A 25,190-nucleotide genomic window follows, 5' to 3' on the forward strand; every position below is an offset into this window, starting at 1 on the left:
GTGAGATTGTCTTTATGGTGAAAGTGCAATTTGAGCAGTTTTCAAACTGTCTTGGGCAGGTATTCAGTGTATTCCTTACACATATTTAAGCTGAGATTTAAATTTTTTGTATTGTAAGTTTAATTATAAAGGATTCCACTTTTAGCACTGGACATTTTATACTTCTTTAAAAACATCCAGTGGAATTTAAATTCTATTATGATTTCTCATGATTAGATTCAAGTTAAACATTTTTGACAGGAATACTATCATAAATGAAAGGTCTTTTTCATTGCATCACACCATGAGTAGGTAAATAAAAGACTTCTCAAACAGTGTAAATCTTTTTATTTCCCTTTCATATATGCACAAGAGTGATATATGATATAAATCTGAATGGGCTTAAATAGCTTCATGAATATGCATAAATTAAAAATAAGTGATAAAACATTGCCGTTGTTTAATTGGCTGCATTTTTCATAGCATATAAAATAATATATCAAATTAATAGCATCTTAAATTCAATTAAGTATAACTTTAATCCCCTCTATTTGCTTTGCTACCATTCTGTTACTGATGATTAACACTTTGCCCCTTATATTCATTCAGTAAATATTGTAGTACTAAGAATACAACTATGAACAAACAGATGCTGTCTGGTTTCTCTATTACTTTCGTATTGTTGTTATACCAAATTACCAGAAATTTAGTGGGTTCAAACAGTGCAAATTTGTTTGATAGTTCTGCAGAGATTTGAAAGAGATTTTACTGAGTTCAAGTCAAGGAATTGGTGGACCTGTTTGCCTTCTGTGGGCCCAGAGCAGAAACCATTTTTTTTCCTTTTACGTCTTTTAGAGGCTGCCTATATTCTTTGGCTCTGGTCCCATATCTCTGTCTTGAAAGCCAATAGTTCAGAATTTCATCAGAATTTAAGGTTTCTCTCTTGACTCTTCTGACTTCCTTTTTTTTTTTTTTTTTTCGGTACCAGGGATCGAGCTTGGGTCCTTGCCGCTTGCGCAGCAGGCAGCAAAACCACTGAGCTAAATCCCTGGCCCTTCTGACTTCCTTTTTCACTACAAGGTTCTTTGTGATGATTGTTTTGGGCCCACCGGGATGATCCAGGATAATCTTCCCATTTCAAGGTTTTACTTAATCACATCTGTCAAGTCCCTTTTACCATGTATTGTAACATTTTCATGGTTCTGAGGATTAGGACATGAATGTCTTTAAGGGACAATTATTCTGCCTCCTATAGTGTCTATATATTCATGCAGTTTATACTCTAGAAGATCAAATAGGCAAAGAATACTCAGAGAAACCCAAAGAAGTAGGAGGAGAACAAAGAAATACTGAATCACAGAAGCTAAGAGAATGCTGTGAGTTCCTGCTGGGCTTTACAATGAACATCACTAGTCATGCTAGCAAGAGAAGTCTCAACATAATGTAGCAGTGGAGTGGAAATCCATACTGAAGTAAATTAAAAAGCAAAAAAGGACAGATTGTGATTGTACGCAGCTCTTTCAAAACAGATGGCTATTCCTCATGATCTACCTGTGTAAGTCTATCATACAAATCTCTAGCCCAAGTGCTTGACAACTTTTTTATTTTTTTAATTAGAGATGTGTAATTGTTTCTGATAACTCACACATAAGCATCTGTATGTCTTAGCCTTTTACTCAAGGCCTTCTATCACATGAGTATAACCTACTTCCCCCAAACACTTCCATTATTCTCATTATAAATCTTTATGCTTCAACTAGGCTGGTCCTGTTGTTCCCATTTTTCTCTTTCTTTACCAGTGCGTCTTTTCCATTTTGGAATGGGTTTTTTTCCATTTCTCTCTCTTGCTTTCCCAGGAATCCAGGCTATCTCAACCCCTACAACCCCTGCTGTCTTGGAATTGTGTTATAAGAAGAAAACAATCACCTGATTTTCACTAAATTTTGTGACTATACATTTATTTTGAAAGAATTCAGACCAATAGGAAATACAAACTAAATAGGTAGTATACTGAGGTAGGCTTTTGTAGCAAGAAAAAGCTGATAATTTTTTTCTAAAAATTTTCCCTAGTAGTATTTAAATCATAACATATGAACAAGCAATGTAGAAATAGGGATATTTCATAATTTGAGGAGTTCTCTTTAGTAGAAAGAAAAAAAATCTTGGTAAATTTTTGTAATGTGACTAATTCTTCAAGAGTACAATAAAGCATATAGAATTATTTAAATCCATTTTGATTTTCTTTTACTTTTGAAGGTCCAAGGGATGTCCTTCATTGCAGCAGTACTTATTCTCAATTTGGAAGAAGCAGATGCCTTCATTGCATTTGCAAATCTACTGAATAAGCCATGCCAATTGGCCTTTTTTCGTGTGGATCACAGCATGGTATGAACATTTGGAGAGGATTATGTTTGTATGCTTCTGTATTCTGAATGTCCCCTTAAGAGTAAAACCAGAGCTAGACATGGTGGCACATGCCTGTAATCCCAGCACTTGGGAGGCTAAGGCAGGAGGATCACCATGAGTTTGAAGGCAGGCTGGGCTACATAGTGAGTTCAAGGCCAGACTGAACTACAAAGCAGTACCTTCTCAAAAAATAAAAAAAAACAACAAAAAAAGAGTAAAAACAATACAAACCAATAATTAGAAGACTTAAGATAATCTGAATATAAACATTTCATTGAACTGTAGTTTTAAGGACTATTTGATGAGAAGATTCAGTGCTAATACACAAAATGTGCTATTAAAATTTAAGGATTTATCTCTATTTCTAGAGTATAGCTTTTCATAATTTTATTGATTTGTCTGTCTATAGATGTTGAAATATTTTGCAACATTTGAAGTATTCTTTGAAGAAAATCTCTCCAAACTATTTCTTCATTTCAAATCTTACAGTCTTACACCAGATATATATTTGATAGACTGGTAAGTCATAACATAAATAACAAATGATAATGAAAAAGAAATAATCTAACTTTTTATGTGTTTTAGAACTATACTAAATCTCATGCATGGGATAATACATGTAGAAGAATCTTATTTTAGAAAAAGAAGAATTCCCATATTTTTGTGGGAACGTATTTGATTAAGAGCATGGAATCTGGGTTGTAATTAGAATTTTTCAGTTTATTTTATTTTCTTATCTAAAAAATGGAATAGTAATATCTGTATCTTGATTTATAGTCTGAGTGTTTTACATGGATTGTCTCATTCAGTGCCTAGCATATGTTAAGCTTTCAGAAAGATTGCTATTGCTGTTCCTTTATTCTTACCATATAAGGAATTATGATAATATATCTTTACTAAGACCTGTTTTTCAAGACTTATCATAGCTTTCTTTTTTTTTTTTTTGGTACTGGGGGGGTATTGAACTCGGGTCCTTGTGCTCGCGCAGCAGGCGGCGAAACCACTGAGCTAAATCCACAGCCCTTATCTAGCTTTCTGACAGAGAAATGATACTTTATTTAGGTGCTAATGTCTTTTTTCATCTTTCCAATTCAAAACTCTCTGTTCTTTTTAAAAAATTCATTAAGTTTATTGGTACATTTTAGGTATACAGTATGATGACATTCATCATTGGGAATTTGTACCTTTAGATGATGTATCTTGGTTCTTTTTTTTTTTTTTCCATTCCCCTGCTCTCCCTTCAACCCCTCCACCCCTCCCTATTTATAAAGACTTTGTTTCCATTTTTTCATTCTCTTGTATTTATTCCTTTCTTTTCCTTCCCTTCCCGTATCCCTCCCAGTTCCTCTTGCCCTTCTCTTTTCGACCTTTTCTTCCTATTTCACATTATCTATTATACATTTGGATCCTTATTTACACTTTCAGTTTTTCACACCAGAGAAACTATTCAGTATTTACACATGTGTGTCCTATTTATTTCACTCAAAAGTATGGCCTCAATGTGCATCCATTTAGCTATAAATGTCTCTGGTTTCTCATTCTTTATGGTTGAGTAGTACTACATTTTATTTAAAAATCACATCTTCTTTATCCAGTCTCCAGTTGATGGGCAGTTGTACTGTTTCCAAGTTTTAGCTATTACAAACTGATGAGAGTGAGTGCAGAAACAGGAGATAGTACAAACAACATAAAAAAACTGTTCACAGAAGTAATGGCAGAAAACTTCCCAAGCAGGGAAAAAAACTTGATATACAGATAAGTGAGGTATATAGGACTCCGACTAGCTGTGATTAAAAAAAATCTACACCTTGGCATATAATAGTCAAGATCCCTGAAACCCAACAGAACAAAATACTATAAGCAGTTAGAGAAAAGAAACAAATCACATATAAAGGAAAGCCCATCAGAATCACAACAGACTACTCAACACAACCCTCAAGGCAAGAAGAGCCTGGAGGAAATACTTCAAGCCCTAAACGAAAATAATTTCCAACCCAGATTGATGTACCCTGCAAAACTATCTTTTATAATTGATGGAGAAAAAAGATACTTTCACAACAAAGAACACCTGAGAAACTTCATGAATACCAAACCAGCACTCCAAAAAATTTTAAACAATATCCTAGGAAAAGACAATGAGGATCACAAGCACAGGAAGCCCAGCAGAGTGAATCCATGAGGCAAGACAAGAAATTAAATGTAAAGGGGGAGAATCCAACAACAGGAAAAGGTCATGACAAGGATAAGTCAATACATATCAGTTATAACCATCAGTGTCAGTGGTCTCAATTCACCAATCAAAAGAAATAGACTGGCAGGATGGATCAAGAAGCAAGATCCAACAATATGCTGCATACAAGAAACACACTTAATTCAGAAAGAAACTCATAGACTGAAAGTTAAAGGGTGGGAAACAATACTCCATGTGACAGGAACCCCCCGAAAAAGCAGGAGTAGCTTTCTTCTTTGCAGATAAAATGGATTTGAAACCAACACTAATTAAGAGAGACTGAGAAGGCCACTACATCCTTGTAAAGAAAATAACCCAAGAGGAAGAGATAACAATCATAAATATATATGCATCACATACTAGTGCACTCAAATAAATAAAACAAATATTAATGGACATGAAAAATTAAATAAGTACTAATACAATAGTAGTGGGGGACCTCAGTACCCCACTGTCATAAATAGATCAACTAGACAGAAACTAAGGAAATACTAGAACTCAATCAAACTCTTGAACAAATGAACTTCACAGATGTTTACAAGGTGTTCCACCCCACAAAATCAGAATATTCTTTTCAGCTGCACATGGGTCATTCTCCAAATGGACTGCATACTTGCTCATAGAACATGTTTAAGTAAATGCAAAGGAATTGAAGTTATCCCCTGTATAGTATCAGATCATAGTGCAATGAAATTGGACATCAATAGCAAAAGAAACGACAAGAATTTTATAAACGCGTGGGAATTTAACAGCACACTCCTGAACAACCAATGGGACACAGAGGAAATTAAAGAAAAAGTCAGATAGTTTCTACAATTAAATGACAATGCCAGTACAACATATCAGAATTTATGGGACACAATGAAAGCAGTCTGAGGGAAATTTATAGCAGTGAATATTCATATTAGAAAAACAGAGTGAGGTCAAATAAACAACCTAATGCTGAACCTCAAGCTTCTAGAAAAAGAAGAGCAGGACAAACCTAAAGCTCATACAAGGGAGGAAATTATAAAGATCAGGGCAGAAATCAATGCAATGGAGACTAACGGAACAGTACAAAAGATCAATGAAGCCAAGAGTTGGTTCTTGGAAAGAATAAACAAAATTAACAAACACTTAGACAACCTTATCAGAAAAAGGAAAGGAAAGGCCCAAATCTATGCAATCAGGAATGAAAAGGGTGAAATTACAACAGATCCAGAAGAAATCCAGAGGATCATCAATAGCTACTTTGAGAACCTATATGCCAATAAGATGGAAAACACAGAAGAAATGGACAGATTTCTAGATACATACGAATTACCAAAGTTGAACAAAGAAGACCTAAAAATTCTGAACAACCCAATATCAATCAATGAAATTGAAAATGTAATTAAAAACTTACCAATGAAGAAAAGCCCGGGCCCTGATGGCTTCACTGCTGAATTCTACAAAACTTGCTGTTCTAATATGGAGGGTTTACCTGGTGAGTAGTAGCCAATTGATTTTAGAATGGCTAAAAAATTTTGCCAAAGAGATGGAGCAATTAATCCTAAAATAAGTTGATCAAATGTGATGTCTTTCTAATTTGGCCCTTCATTTATTTAGGGTTTTTTTAAAAGTTAGTTTTTAATGTATACACCTCAATTTCCACTAGGAACCTTAGTGTTCCTCTAGGAAGGACCCAAGATAATCATGAAACCCAAAGAACCAAGATTAGATACTAATTCTCTCAGGAAGGGATTTTAAAAAAATGCTCAATTGTCAATCTTGAGAAACATGGGACATGTTAGGGTCACAGCTGATGTAGAGAATGAGTACTGTGTATTAGCAACTGTCTAGGCACTTCTTATACCCTTTATCATTTTTAACAGTAAAGTTAGTATTTTTTGTAGTACCAAGAGTATGCCTTTTGTTATGCAATTAAATGTTTATAATTTTAAAAGTAGAGATGGATTTTTTCACTACCTTTGTTGAACTTATTATATAGAAATCTCAAAATCATTTTTTCAAGGGAAAATGAGTAAATGATAGCACTAAGGGTTTTTTGTTTGTTGTTTATAAAAATAGCTTTTAGCTCCCTTCCTCAAATTCCTCAGCATTATCTCAAATAAACATGCAATCAAAGTAAAAAGTTGTATCCTGGCCAGGTCTAGTGGCATATACCTGTAATCCCAGCGCTCTAGGAGGCTGAGGAAGGAAGATTGCAATTTCAAGCCCAGCCTGGCCAACTTAGGGTCTTAGCAAGGGGAATGTAGCTCAGTGAGAAGGCCGTGGGTTCATACCCCAGTAGTACGACCAAAAAAGAAAAAAAAAAGTTACGTCCTTTCTTTCTTTGACAAGGCAACTTCAAGACAAGCATTCTAGTACCTATGCTTCCAACTCCCCCATCCCTAATGCCACCTGAAAGGCCATGGAATAAAGAATTTCATGGTGAGAGATTGTCAGAAAGGAAGAGCAAAACCATTTCAGTGATTCTGTTGGAAAACAAAATGATGGATGTTTATGGAAAGGAAAAGAGAAAGTCAGATTTTATGGGTTTGTATTATGTTCCTAAAAGATGGGATTTGGGTTTCTCATAAAATAATAAGCATTTCTTTTCTTTTTTTGTGCTTGGATTAAACCCAGAGCCTTGCATATGCTAAGCATGCAGTCTACCACTGAGCTACAACCCTAGTCCTAATCATTTCTTGTGTGTCAGACACTGTTCTAAGCACTTTATTAACTCTTGTAGTTTTCAGACTGATCTTAAGGTAGGTAATATCTTTAGTTTACTAATGAGGAAACTGAAGTACAATGAGGCTAAATATCTCACTCAAGTTCATATAATTAAATGGCAAATTCAAACTTCAAGCTTTCTTATTCTGGTTTCAAAGCCCATACCTTTAACCACTCTTGATTATATTGGGCTTTTCCTCAGTGTAAGGTAAATTTATATAATTTTATTACGTATTATTATTTCCTGCTATTCAAGATTGAGGGAAGAGGCATATTTTATTTGCTTTTTTATCCCTAGTTAAACACTGTTTTTATTCCTATAGGTATGCTTAATGAATCAGTAAGTGAAAAAGTTCAATGACTGTTTTCCATCTAATTTTAGGATCTTCACACTATATAGCAAATCGCTACCACTGGATCTGGCCTGTCGAGTCTGGGATGTATTTTGCAGAGATGGGGAGGAATTTTTATTTAGGACAGGATTAGGAATCCTCCGGTTATATGAAGATATTCTTCTACAGATGGACTTTATTCATATAGCACAGTTTCTAACTAAATTACCAGAGGATATCACATCAGAAAAGCTGTTCAGCTGTATTGCAGCGATTCAGATGCAGAACAGCACCAAAAAATGGACTCAGGTACAGTGAAATATTTTTACTTCTAATGTGTTAAAACAATCCTTTGACTTTTTGTAAAAAAAAAAGTTATATATTTCTCAAGTGTTAGTGCTTAAATAAATGTTATCTTTGAAAAATAATTTTTGGCTTTGAAAAAGCAAGAGTTCAAAATAGACTGTCCCTCTTCCATCTCTCCAAACCTAGGGTTTCATTATCATGTGAATCCACCAGCTTTTTTGAGCTACAACCCACAAAAGTCATTTTTCCTTTCTTTCTTTTTTTTTTTTTTTGGTACCAGGGATCGAACTCGGGACCTTGCGCTTTTGAGGTAGGCACTGGAACCACTGAGTTAAATCCCCGGCCCAAAAGTCATTTTTTCCCAGAGCTGTTATATAATTAGTTTGTTATTTCAAATACGTAACAATTTTAATAAACACTGCTATGTACTAAGAGTTTTCTAATATATGATCCTGGCTTTTTAAATGGTTATTTTTTTTTTTTTTTTTGAGACGGTCTTGCTATGTAGTTCAGACTGGCCTTGAGCTCACTGTTAGCCCAGGCTGGCCCTGAACTTGTGGCGATCCTTCTGCCTCAGCCTTCCAAGTGCTAGGATTACAAGTGTGAATCACCACACCCAGTTCAGATGCTTAATCTTGTTAAGGAAGCAAACATACTGCCCATCTAAATTAAATGACATAAAAGAAGCATTATTACTTGATCCATCAATGATTGCTCATGAAAATGAAATGTAAGAATATTGGTTCAGAATACGTGCTGTTACCAGATCAGAATATTAGGCAATTGATGAACACTGTAATATAATCATATTTTATATAATTGGATTTAAAAAAACAAGAGGATAGGGCTGGGGATTTAGCTCAGTGGTTCCACTGCCTGCTTCACAAGCACAAGGACCCGAGTTGGATCCCCTGTACCAAAAAAAACAAAACAAAACAACAACAACAAAAAAACCAAGAGGATTGAGAATAACAATCTTTCAGGGGATAGAGTTAAGTGTGCTAAAGCTTTTTTATGTTAATAAGCGCTATAGTTATTTAAATCTCTAATTTGGGTGGTAGGTTTTTCTTTTCTTTTTTTTCCCCAATCTTTTTTATTGGTGCTAGGGATGGAAACCAGGGCCTCGTGCATGCTAGGCAAGCACTGTACCACCAACTTACATTATCAGTTTGGGTGGTAGTTTTTGAGGATTAATCTTTATTTTATTTAATTTCCAGGTCTTTGCATCTGTTTTGAAGGATATTAAAGAAGGAGAGAAGAACACCAGTCCTGCTCTAAAAAGCTAATCTTCAAAATTAACAGACTAATGGAAATATAAACTTTTTTTGGAGGAGTACAAGTCCTTTTTGTTTCCTATGTAAAAAGGATCGAAGAAAATGTTGGAGAAATTAAAAAGAATCATGAAGTGGAAATCATGAATCTGGTTCAAAATTCCATGGCCAAAGTAATGAAATGAGTAATTTATTGACAGTATTAATGAAAAAAAAGTATTTTGTAGGGATACCCATTTTTTCAGAGGAAAAAGTTTAAATGGCTATTTTAGAATCCATAATTTGGAATGAACAGTTTAATGCAATGAATTTTTTAAATAGCTTTGGAGATTCTTCAAATTTTTACATTTTTTCTTTCATAATTACCACAGAAGCTCTTTGAAGGTCAGAGTAGAATTGTTCCATATTACTTTAACCTCCAAAATGCTGTAATACAGATGTTATCTCTAGTTCCAAACTTTTGAAGATTGTATTATAGACCAAGAATAAGCAACTTTGTATGTACACTAAGTCACTGAAGTTATCTTCGTTGGCAAGTGGAGAAAATGTGAATTATCTGGGAACTGGAAATACTGGTGGAAGATTGTTTGTTTGTTTAGGTTTTGTACCACCACAGTTGTTTCTATTTGTCCTTGAAGGGAATTTATCTTCCTTAAGGAATTCTTGTCACTGAAAGAATTTTAGCCTTTCAGCTTCTAATCTGACAAATTGTTCAAACAGTAATGTAACATTAAGAAAATTAATTAGTAGAATGAAAGTTATTTGCACTTTAGTGGACTGAAGACGACTTTGAGAGTAAGTCTAAAAATATAAATGAGGCTTTTCACTGGTAAGAGTAAAAAGTAATGAATTCTGGGAGTTCTTAAGTAGCATACTACTTGAAAATACTAAATTTTTTAGTTAAAAGTCTTTCTCTGTTTATAGAAGCAAAATTTGTTAATTTGTTTGAAATTTGAAAGCTTATACTTAGCTAAGTCCATGACTTATGAAATACTATGCATAATTTTTTCTAATCAGTGGAAATAAAAGGGAAAAATTAACTTTTTTTCTGAGTCTAACTCTGATGGCATAGCAAATACATTATTAATCATCGATAAATTGGCATTAAATGTATTAAGTTTCGAACCTAAATTAAATCACTTAAGTGTTATAAGTGTTATCTGTATAACATACTGTGTGGCTAATGATTAAATTTATAGTTTTTGTGTTGCAATATTAAGCACACTATTTCTGTTAGTGATGTCTGTGTGTGTAATCTTCAAACTAACAAGCCTGAGATCCTTGTTAGTATAGTGACTGCCTCTTTAGTAGGAGTATGGGACCAGGGGGTGCCCATATATTTTTACCCTATGGGTCATTCTAGCCTAGGGACTACTAGTGGAACCCTCAGAAGTTAACTCCTGTCACAGGGGCTTGCTTAGTGTTAAGTGATAAAATACTGAGGGAGTGTCCAGGGTTTTAATAGGTTTTAAGATGACCTTTCAACTCTGGTAACAGTTTCCTTGGTATTGGTGTCCCTGATAGAGGGAATATAACCTCTGGCAGTAATCTCATTGAGGTTTTATGACCTGCCTAAATTTAATCTTACTTTTATGTATTTACTGTATTTTTTCTTATTTTTTATTATTGTACAGTTTCTTTACCTTGCATATATAAATGTGTATATAAAATGTAAGTACAAGGAATTCACTGAAAACCACTAGTAACAATTACTGTGTAAATAAAACTTGTGAGCAGAGTAATTACTTGAAAATGAGTCTTCATTACTTTGGGGATATCTGGTTTAGTTAACTACATCTGGAGGGGAAAAAATACCCTTTTTTTGGCAGGGGATAGGGAGAAGGCAGATTTTTCTTCCAAAGGATGTACTACGCTTTCAGTCTTTTGAGACTTTCAGTACTAGCAGCTAAAATACTGTACTGTGTTTTCCTCCCTTCAACCTTATATACAGGCAATAAATGATTATTTTCATGGTCAGTGTTTGTCAGGTTTTCCATTTTTTGGTTAAAGTATATTTTCAACTAAAAATAAGCTTTCCTAAAATACAGAAGATAATATGAAAATGGTGTTTCAATTGTTTGTATATTTCATATTTTTTCTTCGTTCTTTTTTAATGAATAGTTTTACGTGGTATATACATACTGTATTTTCTTTATCCATTCATCAGTTGATGGACACTTGGATTGTTTGCATTTCTTGGTTATTATGAATAGTGCTGCATTAAACATGGGCATATAGAAGTGTCTTCAATAGACCGATTTCATTTCTTTTGGATATATACTCATGGGGGCTGGGGGCTAGGGACGTAGCTCAGTGGCACTGTGCCTGCCTGGCAAGCACAAGGTCTTGAGTTCAATCTCTGGTACCAAAAGAAGACTTTCTTGGATATATACACAGTTGTGGGATTGCTGGATCATATGCTAATTCCGTTATTATTTATTTTTGAGGTACTGGGGATTTGAACCCATGGTGTCCACACTGAGTTTTTGTCTCCAGTCCATTTTTTATTTATTTTAACCCTAAGTCACTAATTTATTTGCCCAGGGTAGACATGAACTTGTAGTCTTCCTGCTGCAGCCTTCCTTAGTGCTGGGTCACAGGAGTGCATCACCACACCCAGCTGTTTTTAATTTTTTGAGAACTTCCATACTGTTTTCCACAAAGATTGTACTAATTCATACTCCTAGCAACATGTGCAATGTTCCTTTTTCTCGACATCCTAGTCAGTACTTACTATCTTTTGTCTTTTTCTTTTTTTTTTTTTTGGTACCAGGGATCGAACTCGGGACCTTGTGCTTGCGAGGCAGGTGGCAAAACCACTGAGCTAAATCCCCGGCATCTTTTGTCTTTTTTATAATAGCCATACTAATTGGAGTAAGATGATCTTCATTGTGGTTTTGATTGGCATTTCCTGGATTAGTTTTATTGAACTTTTTTTTTCATATATCTGTGGCCATTTATATATCTTCTTTTGAAAAATGTGTTTTGAACTGTCCCTTGTAACACTGTTAATCCTTTGTGGAAATATTTTGTCCCTTGTCTTTTCTGACTCCATAATCTTCTACTATCCCTCTTTGGATTTTTGCATCCTAGGCAGTCGCTCTACCAGTAAGCTACAATCCCAACCCCATACCCCTTTTTAGGGGGACAGTACTTGGGATTGCAACTGACCTACATCCCCAGCCTTTTTTTGAGAAAACGGTCTAGCTAAATTGTTGCAGTCTTCAAAGTAGCTGTGATTACCAGCATACATCACAGCCCAGCTCAATACTCCTATTTTTTTTTTTTTGGAACCAGAGATCAAACTCAGGACCTTGAGCTTGTGAGGCAGGTGTCAGAACCACTGAGCTAAATCCCTGGCCAGTTCTCCTATTTTTTTTTTTTGGTAGCGGGGATCAAACTCCGGACCTTGCGCTTTCAAGGCAGGCGCCGGAACCACTGAGCTAAATCCCCGGCCCTAGTTCTCCTATTTTTGACCCCTACTAGTTATTTTCTTCTAACCAACCTTTAAATGTTGAAATTTCTAAGTGAACCAGAAGTAATTTGAGTGTCTGGTGAGCTGCATAATCTTTCTTAAATGACAGTTGTAAATGAAAGATAAATTCAATGACAGACACCAAAATAAAAACAATCCAACCATATCTATCACAGGCAAAGCAAGGAACTATTTTGGGTACTAGCGACTCAATAGTAAATAAAATAGACAATGTTTCAGATCTGAGTTTACACTGTAGTACAAGCAACAAACAAATGATATCATATGGTGATGAGTAATAGATAATTAGAACAAGATATGAAGAATAAGTTCATGAGAATACAGGATAAGTGTTTAGAGAAAAGTTCTTTGAGGAAATGACATTAAGTGGGGATCTGAATCAAATGAAAATATAAGCCATACAAAGACCTAGACATCTTTCAGGTGGAAAAACAAGAGTAAAAGATTGGACAGACTCGAGGTTAAGAGACTAAGAAATGGCAAGAAGTCCATTGTGTATAAAAGGGTGAAGTTTGGGCTGGCAATGTACCTCAGTGGTAGAGTGCTTACCTAGTATGTGCAAGTTTCTGGTTTCAATTGCCAGTACCACAAGGAAAAAAAAGTGAGGTTGAATGGTCTTTGAAACTGGAGAGATGGGCAGAGATCAGATCAATTAAGATTTCTTGGGCCCAAATAAAGAGTTTAGATTTTTATTACGCCATTAGAGGATCTGGAGCAAGATCATAAGATGTATAGTCTTACTATAGACAGCTAAGTTACATATAAATACAATAGACAGTTAAGACAGGGCTGAGCCCTCAAAAAGTCAGGACAAAAGGTAAAAACACCCTACAACTGTGGCTGGAGACACATCAGCTGGAGGCCAGGCCTCAAAATAACGAAAAAAAGGGCCGGGGATTTAGCTCAGAGGTTTCGCCGCCTGCTGCGCAAGCGCAAGGACCCGATTTCGATCCCCGGTACCAAAAAAAACAAAACAAAACAAAATAACGAAAAAAGGACCAGGCCTACACACTTCTCACTTTCGGCAACACATATACTAGATAGGCATCAGTCCCCTCAATGGGTGACCAAGACCCCCAGGTCCATCACCTATCTGAGAAGTTCTTTGTTCTTTCCATGTACTCTTGCTACTTGACTTGCTTCCCTGTTCCTTGCTGGATCGCTATTACCTAACGGTCTATACTTGTAATCTTATTGGTTGATCATAGCTGTATCCCCCGTTGTACCCACATGGGTTTTGCTCTATAAAACGTCCTTGTAGGGCTGGGGATTTAGCTCAGTGGTTCCACCGCCTGTCTTGCAAGCTCAAGGACCTGAATTCAATCCCTGGTACCAAAACAAAACAAAAATCTTCCCTGTAAAGTGAAGTCTTCTCCTGTCTCTCTCAGGAGCTGTATCTTTCTCCCTCAATAAATATTTTCCTACTTTTAACCTCTGTTGTTCCTAGAATTCATTCTTTGATTTTAGAGAATACAAACTACATACCAGACATCTAATAGGTTGGGAGATATATTTTCATATTTCATCTGTAGCAGTCTCAAAGATGAGACATGTTTCTTTGATTTTCTTTTTTTTAATATTCTGCAGTACTGGGGATTGAACCAGGGTGTTGCATATGTTAAGCAAGGACTCTACCATTGAGGTACATCCCAAGCCCATGTTTACCTTTCAAGGGTTCATATAAGTAGTTTTAAAAATCAAATCAGAAGCAAAAGCATGACAAAGTAATACGGCATTACACTATTGAGATACATCTGGAGGTGGAGGTAGGGTTTAGGAGTAATTGAGGTTACACTTCATCAGTTTTCTCACCTGCAATGTGGGAATAAAAATAATCTGTTTTGTTAATAGTGTTAGAAGGTTGCTGAAGATGATTATGTAGGACGTGAATCATAAAGTTTTAAATTGTGTACAGATACAATCATTAAAATAGTTGAGTCAGAAATGAAAACAGTCATACCATAAATTGAGAAACTGGGTGGGGAGAGCGGAGGCAAAAGAAATCTTTGTGAAGGATTATAGACAAGAAAAAATGGACTTGAAGGCTTAAGAGAAAAAAAAGAAACATCCCGCTCCTTTAGCACCCACTCTATTGCTTTTTGGTTCCTGAATCTTCTGCTGGCTTTGTTAGCACTGCATTCAGCTTTCCCTTATCCTAAAAAACTTTCTCGAATCCTGCCATAATCTGAATTTCCTATTTCCCCTCTCCCCACCCGCAAGAACCCTTCTCTAGGCCATTTCCGGAGGATTTTCACTGAAAAATGTGAACTACACTTGGTGAGTGGCTGGAAAGCTTGGCAGTATTCTTGTTGGACATCCGCACCTGCATACTAGTGCATCTTTCCTAAAGGATCATTGGCTGGGGGAATTCAGTCACATCTGCCAGTGTGAGATGTCAAGCTTAGTCCGGAACCATGATCAAAATCTGTACATGACGAAATGGGCCTTCCCAGCCACTAGACAATTTGATAGGACAGCGCTAAAGGCTAGATTCAGCAACATCTCGTTTTGCGAAGAAACCTAGGTAATCGCTCATTGCTTGGCCCCGGTGGCCCCCGACAAAAGCACGGACCACAACAAATCTCGCGTAGCCTCGGCAGGGGCGGGCGGGGAGCTAGAATTATCGCGAGACCAAAGGATTTTCCCGCGAAGGAGAAGCGCGCGTTTTTCCCTGGCCCGGGATTTGGTTAGAAAGCCGGCTGCCGGTCTCTGTGTAGGTAATTGTCACGCGGCCTTGCGGATTCCAAGAGGAGTCAACCAGGTTCCTGGTGAGCGTGCAGCCATGCCCGCGGAGAGGCCCGCGAGCAGCGGCCGTGAGTGATGAGAATCTTCCTGCGGGCGGCGCTCCAGGCGGGGATGGGAGGCTTGGAGGCTACGGCGGAACGTGGGGGATGGAGCTGACTCCGGGGCTGGTGCGGGGCGGGGGTGGGGGTGGGGGGAGGTTGAGAAGCTGTGGGCAAGTGAGTGGAGGGCACCTAGCAGTCGCACCTATTTGCCTGGCATAGAGAACTTTAGACGGAGAGCTGGGTTTTCCCGAGCATCCCAGTTTATTAACTGAGGTCAGGAAAAATTGGTGGTGATGTGGAGACCTAGTATCTTCTGAGAGGTGATGCTGGCGCCCCGTAGGTCTTTGGTTCTTGCTTTAAATGCATCGAGCTTGAGTAGTTGGTAACTTTTAAAATTACAGTTTAAAACTATTTTCCTAGCTGCAGAAATGGTTGGACAACCGGAGACTGCCGTGATTACCCCAGCCATGCTAGAGGAGGAAGAACAGCTTGAGGCTGCAGGACTTGAAAGAGAGCGGAAGATGCTAGAAAAGGTAATTTAGGAATCAAGTTCATCATCGTTAATTTGTGACCTGAGGCTTCCCCGGAAATATGATATGTGTTCTTTCCTTTTCTATTTAGTTGGAGCTTTCATAAACTTTAAAACTGCTTTGATTCTTATCTTTTATGAATGTTTACAGATGTTATCTTTGAGAAACCGTCACATGTGCTTTGAATAGTAGGGTTCTATGAGTCTTGAAATAACCATAAAGTAATCTCGTCTCTTTTGAGTAAGCATTTCAAATTGCTTGTTTGACCATTATACTTATTTCAAAGTCGATAGCGAATGCATTCCTTTGTCATCCTTATCTCCTTTTTAAAGTACTACCATAACAATATTCTTGGTGGCAAACATTGATCTTTTTTTTTTTTGGTACCGGGGATCAAACTCGGGTCCTTGCGCTTGCGCAGCAGGCGGCGAAACCACTGAGCTATATCCCCGGCCCTGGCAAACATTGATCTTTAAAACTTGTAGTCACAATGTACTAGACAGAAGGTGTAGTAGAAGTTAATATTAGTCAGAGGTTGGGTTGGAATCCAAGTCTGATGACATCTTCCTCCTAAGTGATCAAATTTTTGGTTCTTTTGAGACAGGATATCGCTTTGTAGTTTAGGCTGTCCTTGAAGTATGGAGCCAGCTGGCCTTAAACTCTCAGCAGTGCTCCTGCCTCAGTGCCTCCTAAGCAAAGGCATCATTTTGTTTCTTTAGGGTATATCACTTCCTGCTTTGTAGGCTGTGCCCCTAAAACTTAGGAGGCAATTATAAGTGATGATTAACTAATGATGATAAAGTAATGTACTTTGTGTCCTACACAAAATTATGAAAATACAGTCAGTATAATTACTGGCCATGTAACTCAGTGACTTGTAAAATAGAGGTCTTGGGGCCAATGCCCAGAATAAAGTGAACTTCAGAAGGTTGTAAGAGTGATGTGTTAGTACTTATCTTGAATAGTGCATCTTTAATTATATCTTGTTTTCAAAATTCATAGTACTGTATATATGTTCTGCTGAAAAATGAGTCAAAAATGACTTTTTACTTCTGCTATTTTTAATGAATGACATTTTAAAGCTTGTAAACATTTCTTGTGCAGTATTAAATTTATTAGAATTGTTATTGTTGAGGGACAGGCATGCTACCTATAGATTTTCCTTTTTAAAATTATGCATCGTAGAACTAAATGGTAACTTTATTTTTTTGTAGTATTGGCGATTGAACCCAGACCTTTTCACTGAGCTACATTCTGAGCCCTTTAAAATTTTTAAAAAATATTTAGACAGTCTTGCCCAGTTTGAGCTTGGTACTTCCACTCCTGCCTCAGCCTCCCAGACTGCTGGAATTACAGGCTTGCATCACCATGCCCAGCTATTAAAGAGTAATTTAAATCCACATTAAATTTTTACATTAAAAATATATAGTTTCTTTCATTATTAATAATGTGTAATTGTCTCAAAAGTAGCATTGTGGTCCATTTCTATTACATTATCTGTGTAGGTATTGAAAGATTTTGATGAATTTTTGCACTTGAGCCTTATAAAAAGTTAATGCCTAGGTGACTAGAAAATTCTGAGAATAACTTTCAGAGACTCCTTATTTGAGATTTAAAAACATTTCACTGGAGGTCCAAAAATTTAAAGTCTCTTGAAGGAACAACATATTTATGGGCATGTATTTAAAAATACAAAGAGAGAAATAGCTAGCTTAAATTCCTTGATGAGAAGCATTTACTTTGCCTTGAGGTTCTAACTTTTGTGAAGAGCCTGGAGAATGACTTTGACATTCATTTATTTTGTACGTCTTTTCACGTGCCTTTTATTTATTTTTTTGGTACCGGGGATCGAACTCAGGTCCTTGCACTTGTGCGTCAGGCGGTGAAACCACTGAGCTAAATCCCTGGTTCTCACGTGCCTTTTAAAAGAAGTCATTATTCCTAAGCTTTAGGAGTAGTGAGTAGCCTTATTGCCTTTGAAGTGGGGAAGAGGAAAGTTAAAATTGGTGAGGTTTCTTAGAAAGGTAAAAGGAGAGTGGTCCATACAGTGCAATATTGTGTGTAAACTAAAATAGAACTTCAAAACAATTGGGACTGGTGTTAAAAGATAATGGGGTAGACAGTGGAGAATTTCTACCCTCAGTGTCCTTAGGTATACTGATGAATTCTAACCACCAAGATGTGTTCCAGTCAGTGCTTTCCATTATACAACAAACTGCTCAATGAGAGAGAGGTGGTACATATATATAATTCCAGCACTTTGGGAGGCTATTACAGTAGGATAGCAGGTTGAGACCAGCCTGGGCAGTTTAGCTGGTTAGCAAGACCTTATCTCAAAATTAAAAATTAGGGGCTGGGGCTGGCACTGTAACTCAAGCAGAAGGCAGGTCCTAGCTTCAATCCCCATTTCCACAATAATACTGATGACTATGATCATGGTGATATGAAAGTCTTGCAGAAATATTGCAGATTGGATTTGAAGATTAACTATTGGTATGGTTTAATGATATATCATTCCATAATGGCATCTTAAAGCTTTAACTCTTTTTAACATAAATGGTAACTTATTCTGGACAGGATTTAAAGTACTAATAGCTATATCTAAATTAAACCCCAAATAATTTTTTTTTTTTTGGTACCGGGGATCGAACTCAAGTCCTTATGCTTGTGGGGAAGGCAGCAGAACCACTGAGTTAAATCCCTGGCCCAAACCCCAAATATATTAAGGGCTTCATTCCCCAACTCTTTTTTTTTTTTTTTTTGGTACCAGCCATCTAACTCGGGACCTTGCGCTTGCGAGGCAGGCGGAACCACTGAGATAAATCTTTGGCCCCTGGCCCCACCTCCCCAACTCTTTTTTTATTTTGAAACAGGGCCTGAGTTGCTTAATTGCCCAGGCTGCGCTTGAACTTGTGATCCTCTAGCCTCAGTCTTCAAGAGTCCTGGGATAACAGGCACATGCCACTACATCTGATAATTAATGTATTTTTGGACATTTAACTTTTCTGTAGTGAACATATATTATTTTCTTAGATATTTAATCATGGTCGCCATTTTTACTTTGCTTTTTTTTTTTTTGGTACCAGGGATTGAACTTGGGTCCGTCCACTTGTGAGGCAGGTGACGGAATCACTGAGCTAAATCCCCACCCTGCTATTTTTACTTTGAAAGACAACTAGAGTGACATTAGGAAAACAAGTCCATAGGAGTAATGTCTTAGACATCACAAGCTAGCTTTGCAAAAACCACCCAAGGTATAGTATATAAAGTAGAAGAGGGACATTATTTAGAATTTAGAAATAAATTCATTTATTCCTGTCATCCATGTCCTGTCCATTCTGTCCATCCTTCCTGCTGTGGATTCAGCTTGGGGCCTGACACATGCTAGGGAAATGCTATAAGATTCTTCTAATTTGAAACCACGAATTGTGAGAAGAGACAATTAGGGTTTTTTAGAGGGTTGGCTTTGTTTTTGCCTTTTCATTCTTTTGGTTGAAAAGTCAGTGGTTTGGTTTAGTTCAAACGCAGGATAGTAAGAATCTGCCACAAACAACTGGATAACCTTAATTATCAAAAGTTTCTCTAAGACTGTATAAAATGAGAGGTATGTATTACCAGATCTCTAAAGGTCCTTTTAATTATAAAGTTACTTATTTAGGATTTTTAGTTCAGTTATAGAGGCTAATATTCATGTAGGAACTTCTGCCATCATTGATAAAATTTTTGATCTCCTCTGCTCTCATGTGTCTGTCCTTTACTACACTTGATCCTAGCCAAAAGGCTGAGAAGGGATCCTTTATCTGCCCTTTAGACAACACAGGTTTTATCTATTTCCTGAAATCTGACTTCTCAGATTATATTAATTCTTTGAATTTTTTAGGATTTATGGGTCTACTATACAATTTAGTATTAAACATGAGTCCATTTTGTTTTGTTTTCATGAGACAGGTCTCAGTAAGTTGTTCAGACTGGACTTGAGCTTGGGATCCTCTTGCCTTAGCCTCCAGAGTAGCCGAAGTTATAGGCATCTGCCACCATGCGTGGCTTTGTCATTTAATACTTAGTATTTTCAACTACATTAATGTCATTTCATCTGTAATAAAAATCAGTCTGTGTTCCTCTGCCTAGAACTTTTTGTAATTTGTGGATTACAAATTGGTGGTGCTTCAGTATGTGTTTGTTGATAAGTGTTAAGGAACTTATATTTAAAGGCATAATACTATGTAGTTCTCAATCCTGGATACTTTAGAGTCGTTGATTTCCTCTTATCACCTCTATTCTGATTTAAATAGTTTACGTGTGTGTATCTGCACACACATATACACATGCTTTCTGGGGAGAAAATTGTAAATTACAATAACGATAGCTTTAGTAGATGAATTCAACTCTCACTTGATTCACTTTAGCCAACTGTAATCATTTTCATGGAATTTTCAGTTGACATGTTTTTTATCTTGTGCTTTCCATTATTATTCTTTTAAAATATTTACCTTTTCTGTCAGTGTGACTTTAAAGAAGTTTCCTCCTCCACCACTAGACTGTTTTAGACACTTAGAAATTACTGGACAAATACATGTTGTATTATTACAGCTGTGTGGGAAGCAGAGTAATAAAAGTATATACAAGTGAAAGATAAAGGTACTAAGAAAAAGAAAGCTAAAGGATTGGGGCAAAGCTCAGGAGCAAACAACTAGGGATGAGAAGTCAGTATGTTGACCATTTTAACAATACAATTTTAAAATTCTAAAAGTAGAATTTTTTTTAAAAGTTAGTTGTTCCAGTTTTTAAAAAGCAAACTATCTTTAGTAAATTAATCTTTTAAGAATCTTTTTTGATTATTCTTAGAAAATATTTTAAACCCAAAATGTGTTTGTTCACCCATTTTTATTAAACATTATGCAAAAAAATCAGTCAGAATACTTAAGTAATTATGGAAAACTTCTTTTTGGATAGGCTCGCCTATCTTGGGACCGAGAATCCACAGAAATTCAGTATCGAAGACTTCAACATTTGCTTGAAAAGAGCAATATCTACTCCAAATTTTTATTGACTAAAATGGAGCAGCAGCAATTAGAGGTATGTATATGTGATTAATTATTTACTAGGATTTTAAATTTTTTTAAACACCTTTATTGGGGTATAAATTGTATACACTAAAAAGTACAGGTTTCAACTTTATACTTTGATGAATTTTCAGCAGTAAAAAGACCAGTGGTGGCGAACCTATGGCGCGCATGCCACAGGAGGCTGTTTGTTATTGAAAGTGCTAACAGGTTCACCATCAGTGGTATAGACTAACCAGCACAAATCAAGATAACAGTGTACATTTCTATTCCAAAAAGAAAGTTCTTTTATGGCATTAGTGATCTGCTCGCTTCTTTTTTTTTTTTTTTTGGTACCAGGAATCGACCTCAGGACCTTGTGCTTGCAAGGCAGGCCCAGTGCTACTGAGCTAAATCCCCAGCCCAAGTGATTTGCTTTCTGTCGTTATGGATCAGTATTGCTTTTTAGAATATTATGGCATTGTGGTATTATAAGATACTATTTGGTCTCATCCCTGTTTGTTCCTTGGTTCCTAAAATTCTTGGACTCTTCAAAGTGATGTGTCTCTTTGTATGCTGACGAGTTAAATGATGGCTGAGAGTCCCTGGGTAGCTTTAGAGTGCTTGCTACTCTTTAGAAAGATCTTGGCATGATTAGAGGGTTGGAACTTGAGCTCTACCTCAAGATATGGCTGGTCACCAGTGACCACTCATTTAATGGCTCAATAATGAATATATAATGAAGCTTACGTAAAGCTCCCAGAAGACTGATGTTGAGAGCTTCTGGTTAAGGAACACATAGAAATTCTTGGAGAGGATGGGAAAACTGCCTTCCACCACACACCATGCCTTACTTTACCCATCTATGTTTTCATCAGTATTTTTTGTATATCCTTTATAATTAACCAATAAAAAGTGAAGTGTTGTGATCTGCTCTATCTAGCAAGTTAATCCAATGAAGGGAGCGTGATGTGTGAACCTCAATTCATAGTGATATATAGGGCATGTGATATAGTGATGATATATGGACCTCAAATAATATAAGGGAAATATTATAGCTCCCAGCCTGCTATATGTCTGATAAGCCGAGTTCATGTTTTCTAAAATTGAAGAATGAATTCTAGGAACAATGGAGATTAAGAGTAGGAAGTATTTATTGAGAGAAAGATAGCTTCTGTCTAAGAAAGAAGGGGACCCAGAAATTGGTTATTGGCAGACTGCTTCACAGGGGAGTTGGTGGTTTGTTTTTTTTCTCTCTGTCTCTGTACTGGGGATCGAACTCAGGACCTTGCGCTTACAAGGCAGGTGTACTGCCACTGAGCTTAATCCCTGGCCTGCACAAGGAAGTTTTATATAGCAAAACCATGAGGTGAGGTGGGTATAAGGTAGAACAAAAGTACAAGATTTTAAGTATAGAATTAGGTAATATTGAATAATTGGGGATGCAAGTCCTGTAGCAGGCATACTTGGAATGCAACAAGAATTCTCTGCGAAGGAATGGGCTTTCTGAGAAAGAGGTTTTAGTTTCTCTCCCAAGGTGGTTGATGCCTGTTTAGAATATCAATCACTGTTGTTCATTGCCTCCAGCCACAGTTGTGATGGGTTCTTCTATTTTGACTTCTTGGAGGGCCTTGGAGCCCTGTCTGACTGGCTACAGTATTTCTAACTTAACTGTCCACAATAATAGCACAGATAAAGCAACCTAGGAGTTAGAGATTGCAATCTGAAGTGAGGAGAGGGGGAAATCTTAGGAACTGATCCTTCAGTGTGTGGGACCTGACACTGGTTGCTTGGTATGTGGAAAAAAGAAATCCTAACACATTTGTTCACAGAAGTCTTTGCTTTTAATTGTTTGGTTTTTTTTTTCTTTTTTTGGTTCTGGGGATCGAACTTGGGACCTTGCACTTGCAAGGCAGGCAGCAGAACCACTGTGCTAAATCCCCAGCCCTCGCTTTTAATTCTTGAACAATGATAGAAACTGAGTTTTTTTCCTCAGTATTTATACAAGTATGAATTCTTCTGTGTCTCGTTTTTTTTCTGCACAGTTTATTTTTGAGATTCATGATGTATTTGTCAGTCATTCTTTTTATTCCTGAGAGATATTTCATTTTAAAAAATAGTTTTTAAAATGCTATTTATAGTATTGAGATATAATTGGAATACACTAAACTGCAGATATTTAAAATGTATAATTTTATGTTTTGACATGGGTATACCTGAGAAGCCACTACAATCATAATTTACATTCTCATCAATTTTAAATAATTTGTCAACCTGTTTTTAATTTTTCCATCTCCAAATAGCCAGAAAACTGACCTGTTTTGTTATTACACGTCCATTTGCATTTTCCATTGGGGATATATTGTTTTAGCTTTTATATATCTGAAATTCTTCATTTTCAAAAGATATTTTCATTGAATAAAGAATTTTTTTCTTATCTGGGTTTGGTGGTACATTTCTATAATCCCAGCTACTTGGCTTGATCAACAAAAGCTCAAGGTCAACTTGGGCCACCTAGGGAGACCCTGTTTCAAATTAAAATTTAAAAAGACCAAGACCAGATGAAGTTCAGTGGTGTGGCAGTTGCCTAGCATGTGCAAGGCCATGGGCTGTATTCCCCTATGTGGCCAAAAAAAATTTTTCTGTTCAGTATTTTTTTTTCCTTGAGGTACCTTAAAGTTATCTATTGCCTTCTGGCATATTGTTACTGACAAGCAAAGTACTTAAAAAGCTTGTAAGATTCTCAGCAATTTGACTGTCTGGCACAAGCCCATTACCTTCCCAACTTCTTTCCAGCTGTGTTTTTGCCTTTGGGCTTTTGCCTTGGCTGTTTTCTGCCTGTAATCATTTTCCCCAAGACACATGTAAGCATGCCTTCTTGGCTTAAACATTAATCTCAATGAGATGTGAAGTGCTCTGCCAACCTTAAATGAAGTTATTAACTTGTCATCCATCATGTATTAACCCCTACCCACACAAGGATTGAACTCAGGGCTGTAAGACCGCTGTCCTTACCAAACGCTCCGAGGAGCTGTCTGTAGTGAAGCACACCCAGGGATCCCAGCGGTGCCTCCAGAATGTAAGACCAAGGGCCTTACCAAACGCTCCGAGGAGCTGACTGCAGCGAAGAATACCCGGGAAGGAACACACCAAGTTGGAAAGTAAAACAGACCTTAGTCTAAGTAGCTTAGAGAGGCAATCAGCCCAGAGTCTGAGGCTCTTTTTATAGGGGCTTGCAGGGAAGTTAACAGGCGAAATTTACAGAAGAGGGAACAAAGGTTAGTGGTCTTACATTTGTATGTTAATTAGCCTGACATGTACTGATGGTCAGCAGATGTTTTGTAGATTGTTCTATAGATAGCGGTGTCTGGAACATCAGTTTTGGAACAAAGAGTTGAATAATTATGGCTGATACAGATCTTATCTAGTGTCCTGGAACTAACAAGCATCTTTATTTACTCACATTCAATCACTGTTGGGGCTAGGGGAGTTTTATGATTACAGAGTTATGCAGTCCCACAAGGGCCCTGAGCTACATCCCTAGGCCTTTTTTTAATTTTGAGAAAGGATCTTGCTAAGTTTTTCAGCTTGGGCTCAAAATTGTGATCCTTCTGTCTTACCTTCTCAAAGTCCTGGAATTTGAAATTACTGTTGATCCCCTTTACCTTATTATGCTCTTCCTATTGAACGCTTCATGTGATACATTGTATCATTGTTTATTATCTTCCCACTATAATGTATAAAGATTTAAGAACTGGTGCAAATTGAGAGAGTACAATAAATCCCTACATCCCCATCACCTATTAAGAGTTATTAATTGAGATTTTGCTACATTTATCTCCTTTTTCCCTTTTTGGAACCCTTTTTAAATCTTTATGTTGTAAAATAAAACCCAAAATGAGCATGTACTTAATGAGTTATAAGGCAAATACCATTTCAATCACCTCTTGGAAAAAATGGGTTGTATCCTTTGTGTCTTGTTCTAAAATTTAAGGTACATCTGTAACAGCATTTAGTCTAGGAATAACTTTGCCCCCCTACTTGATTCCCTGTATTTAGGACTTTCTACTTTCTCTGAGGGAATATGAGGTATTCCTTTTTCCTGATCGCTTGGG

The 25,190-nt window shown here is 36.8% G+C and overlaps 2 protein-coding genes across 11 annotated transcripts in view; both read left to right on the forward strand.

Annotated features, from left to right (window-relative positions):
• Tbc1d12 (TBC1 domain family member 12) overlaps positions 1–11,198 on the forward strand; it is a 117,860-nt gene extending 106,662 nt beyond the window's left edge. For both annotated transcript variants that reach the window (XM_004838539.4, XM_021253077.2), the window contains 4 exons: positions 2,236–2,364; positions 2,795–2,904; positions 7,695–7,953; positions 9,168–11,198. In XM_004838539.4, the coding sequence (XP_004838596.2) occupies positions 2,236–2,364; positions 2,795–2,904; positions 7,695–7,953; positions 9,168–9,236 (567 nt within the window). In that variant the 3' untranslated portion in view covers positions 9,237–11,198. The remainder of the gene's footprint in view (positions 1–2,235; positions 2,365–2,794; positions 2,905–7,694; positions 7,954–9,167) is intronic.
• Positions 11,199–15,326: 4,128 nt separating this feature from the next.
• Positions 15,327–25,190, forward strand: part of Hells (helicase, lymphoid specific) — a 61,702-nt gene continuing 51,838 nt past the window's right edge. For 3 of the 9 annotated variants that reach the window (XR_015440371.1, XR_002392572.2, XR_015440372.1), the window contains exons 1-3: positions 15,347–15,530; positions 15,924–16,036; positions 20,987–21,109. Coding sequence is in view for 6 of the 9 variants with exons in the window: in XM_021253081.2 (XP_021108740.1) it covers positions 15,500–15,530; positions 15,924–16,036; positions 20,987–21,109 (267 nt within the window). In the remaining 3 variants the exon portion in view is untranslated. Of the gene's footprint in view, positions 15,531–15,678; positions 15,840–15,923; positions 16,037–20,986; positions 21,110–25,190 lie in introns of those variants that run through there. The other 6 variants (XM_021253080.2, XM_021253079.2, XM_021253081.2 and 3 more) reach the window with 6 other exon arrangements.

Source organism: Heterocephalus glaber, unplaced genomic scaffold (assembly GCF_053883595.1).
Source record: "Heterocephalus glaber isolate CG9 unplaced genomic scaffold, H.glaber_assembly_v1.0 deba00001497, whole genome shotgun sequence".
NCBI lineage: Eukaryota > Metazoa > Chordata > Mammalia > Rodentia > Bathyergidae > Heterocephalus > Heterocephalus glaber.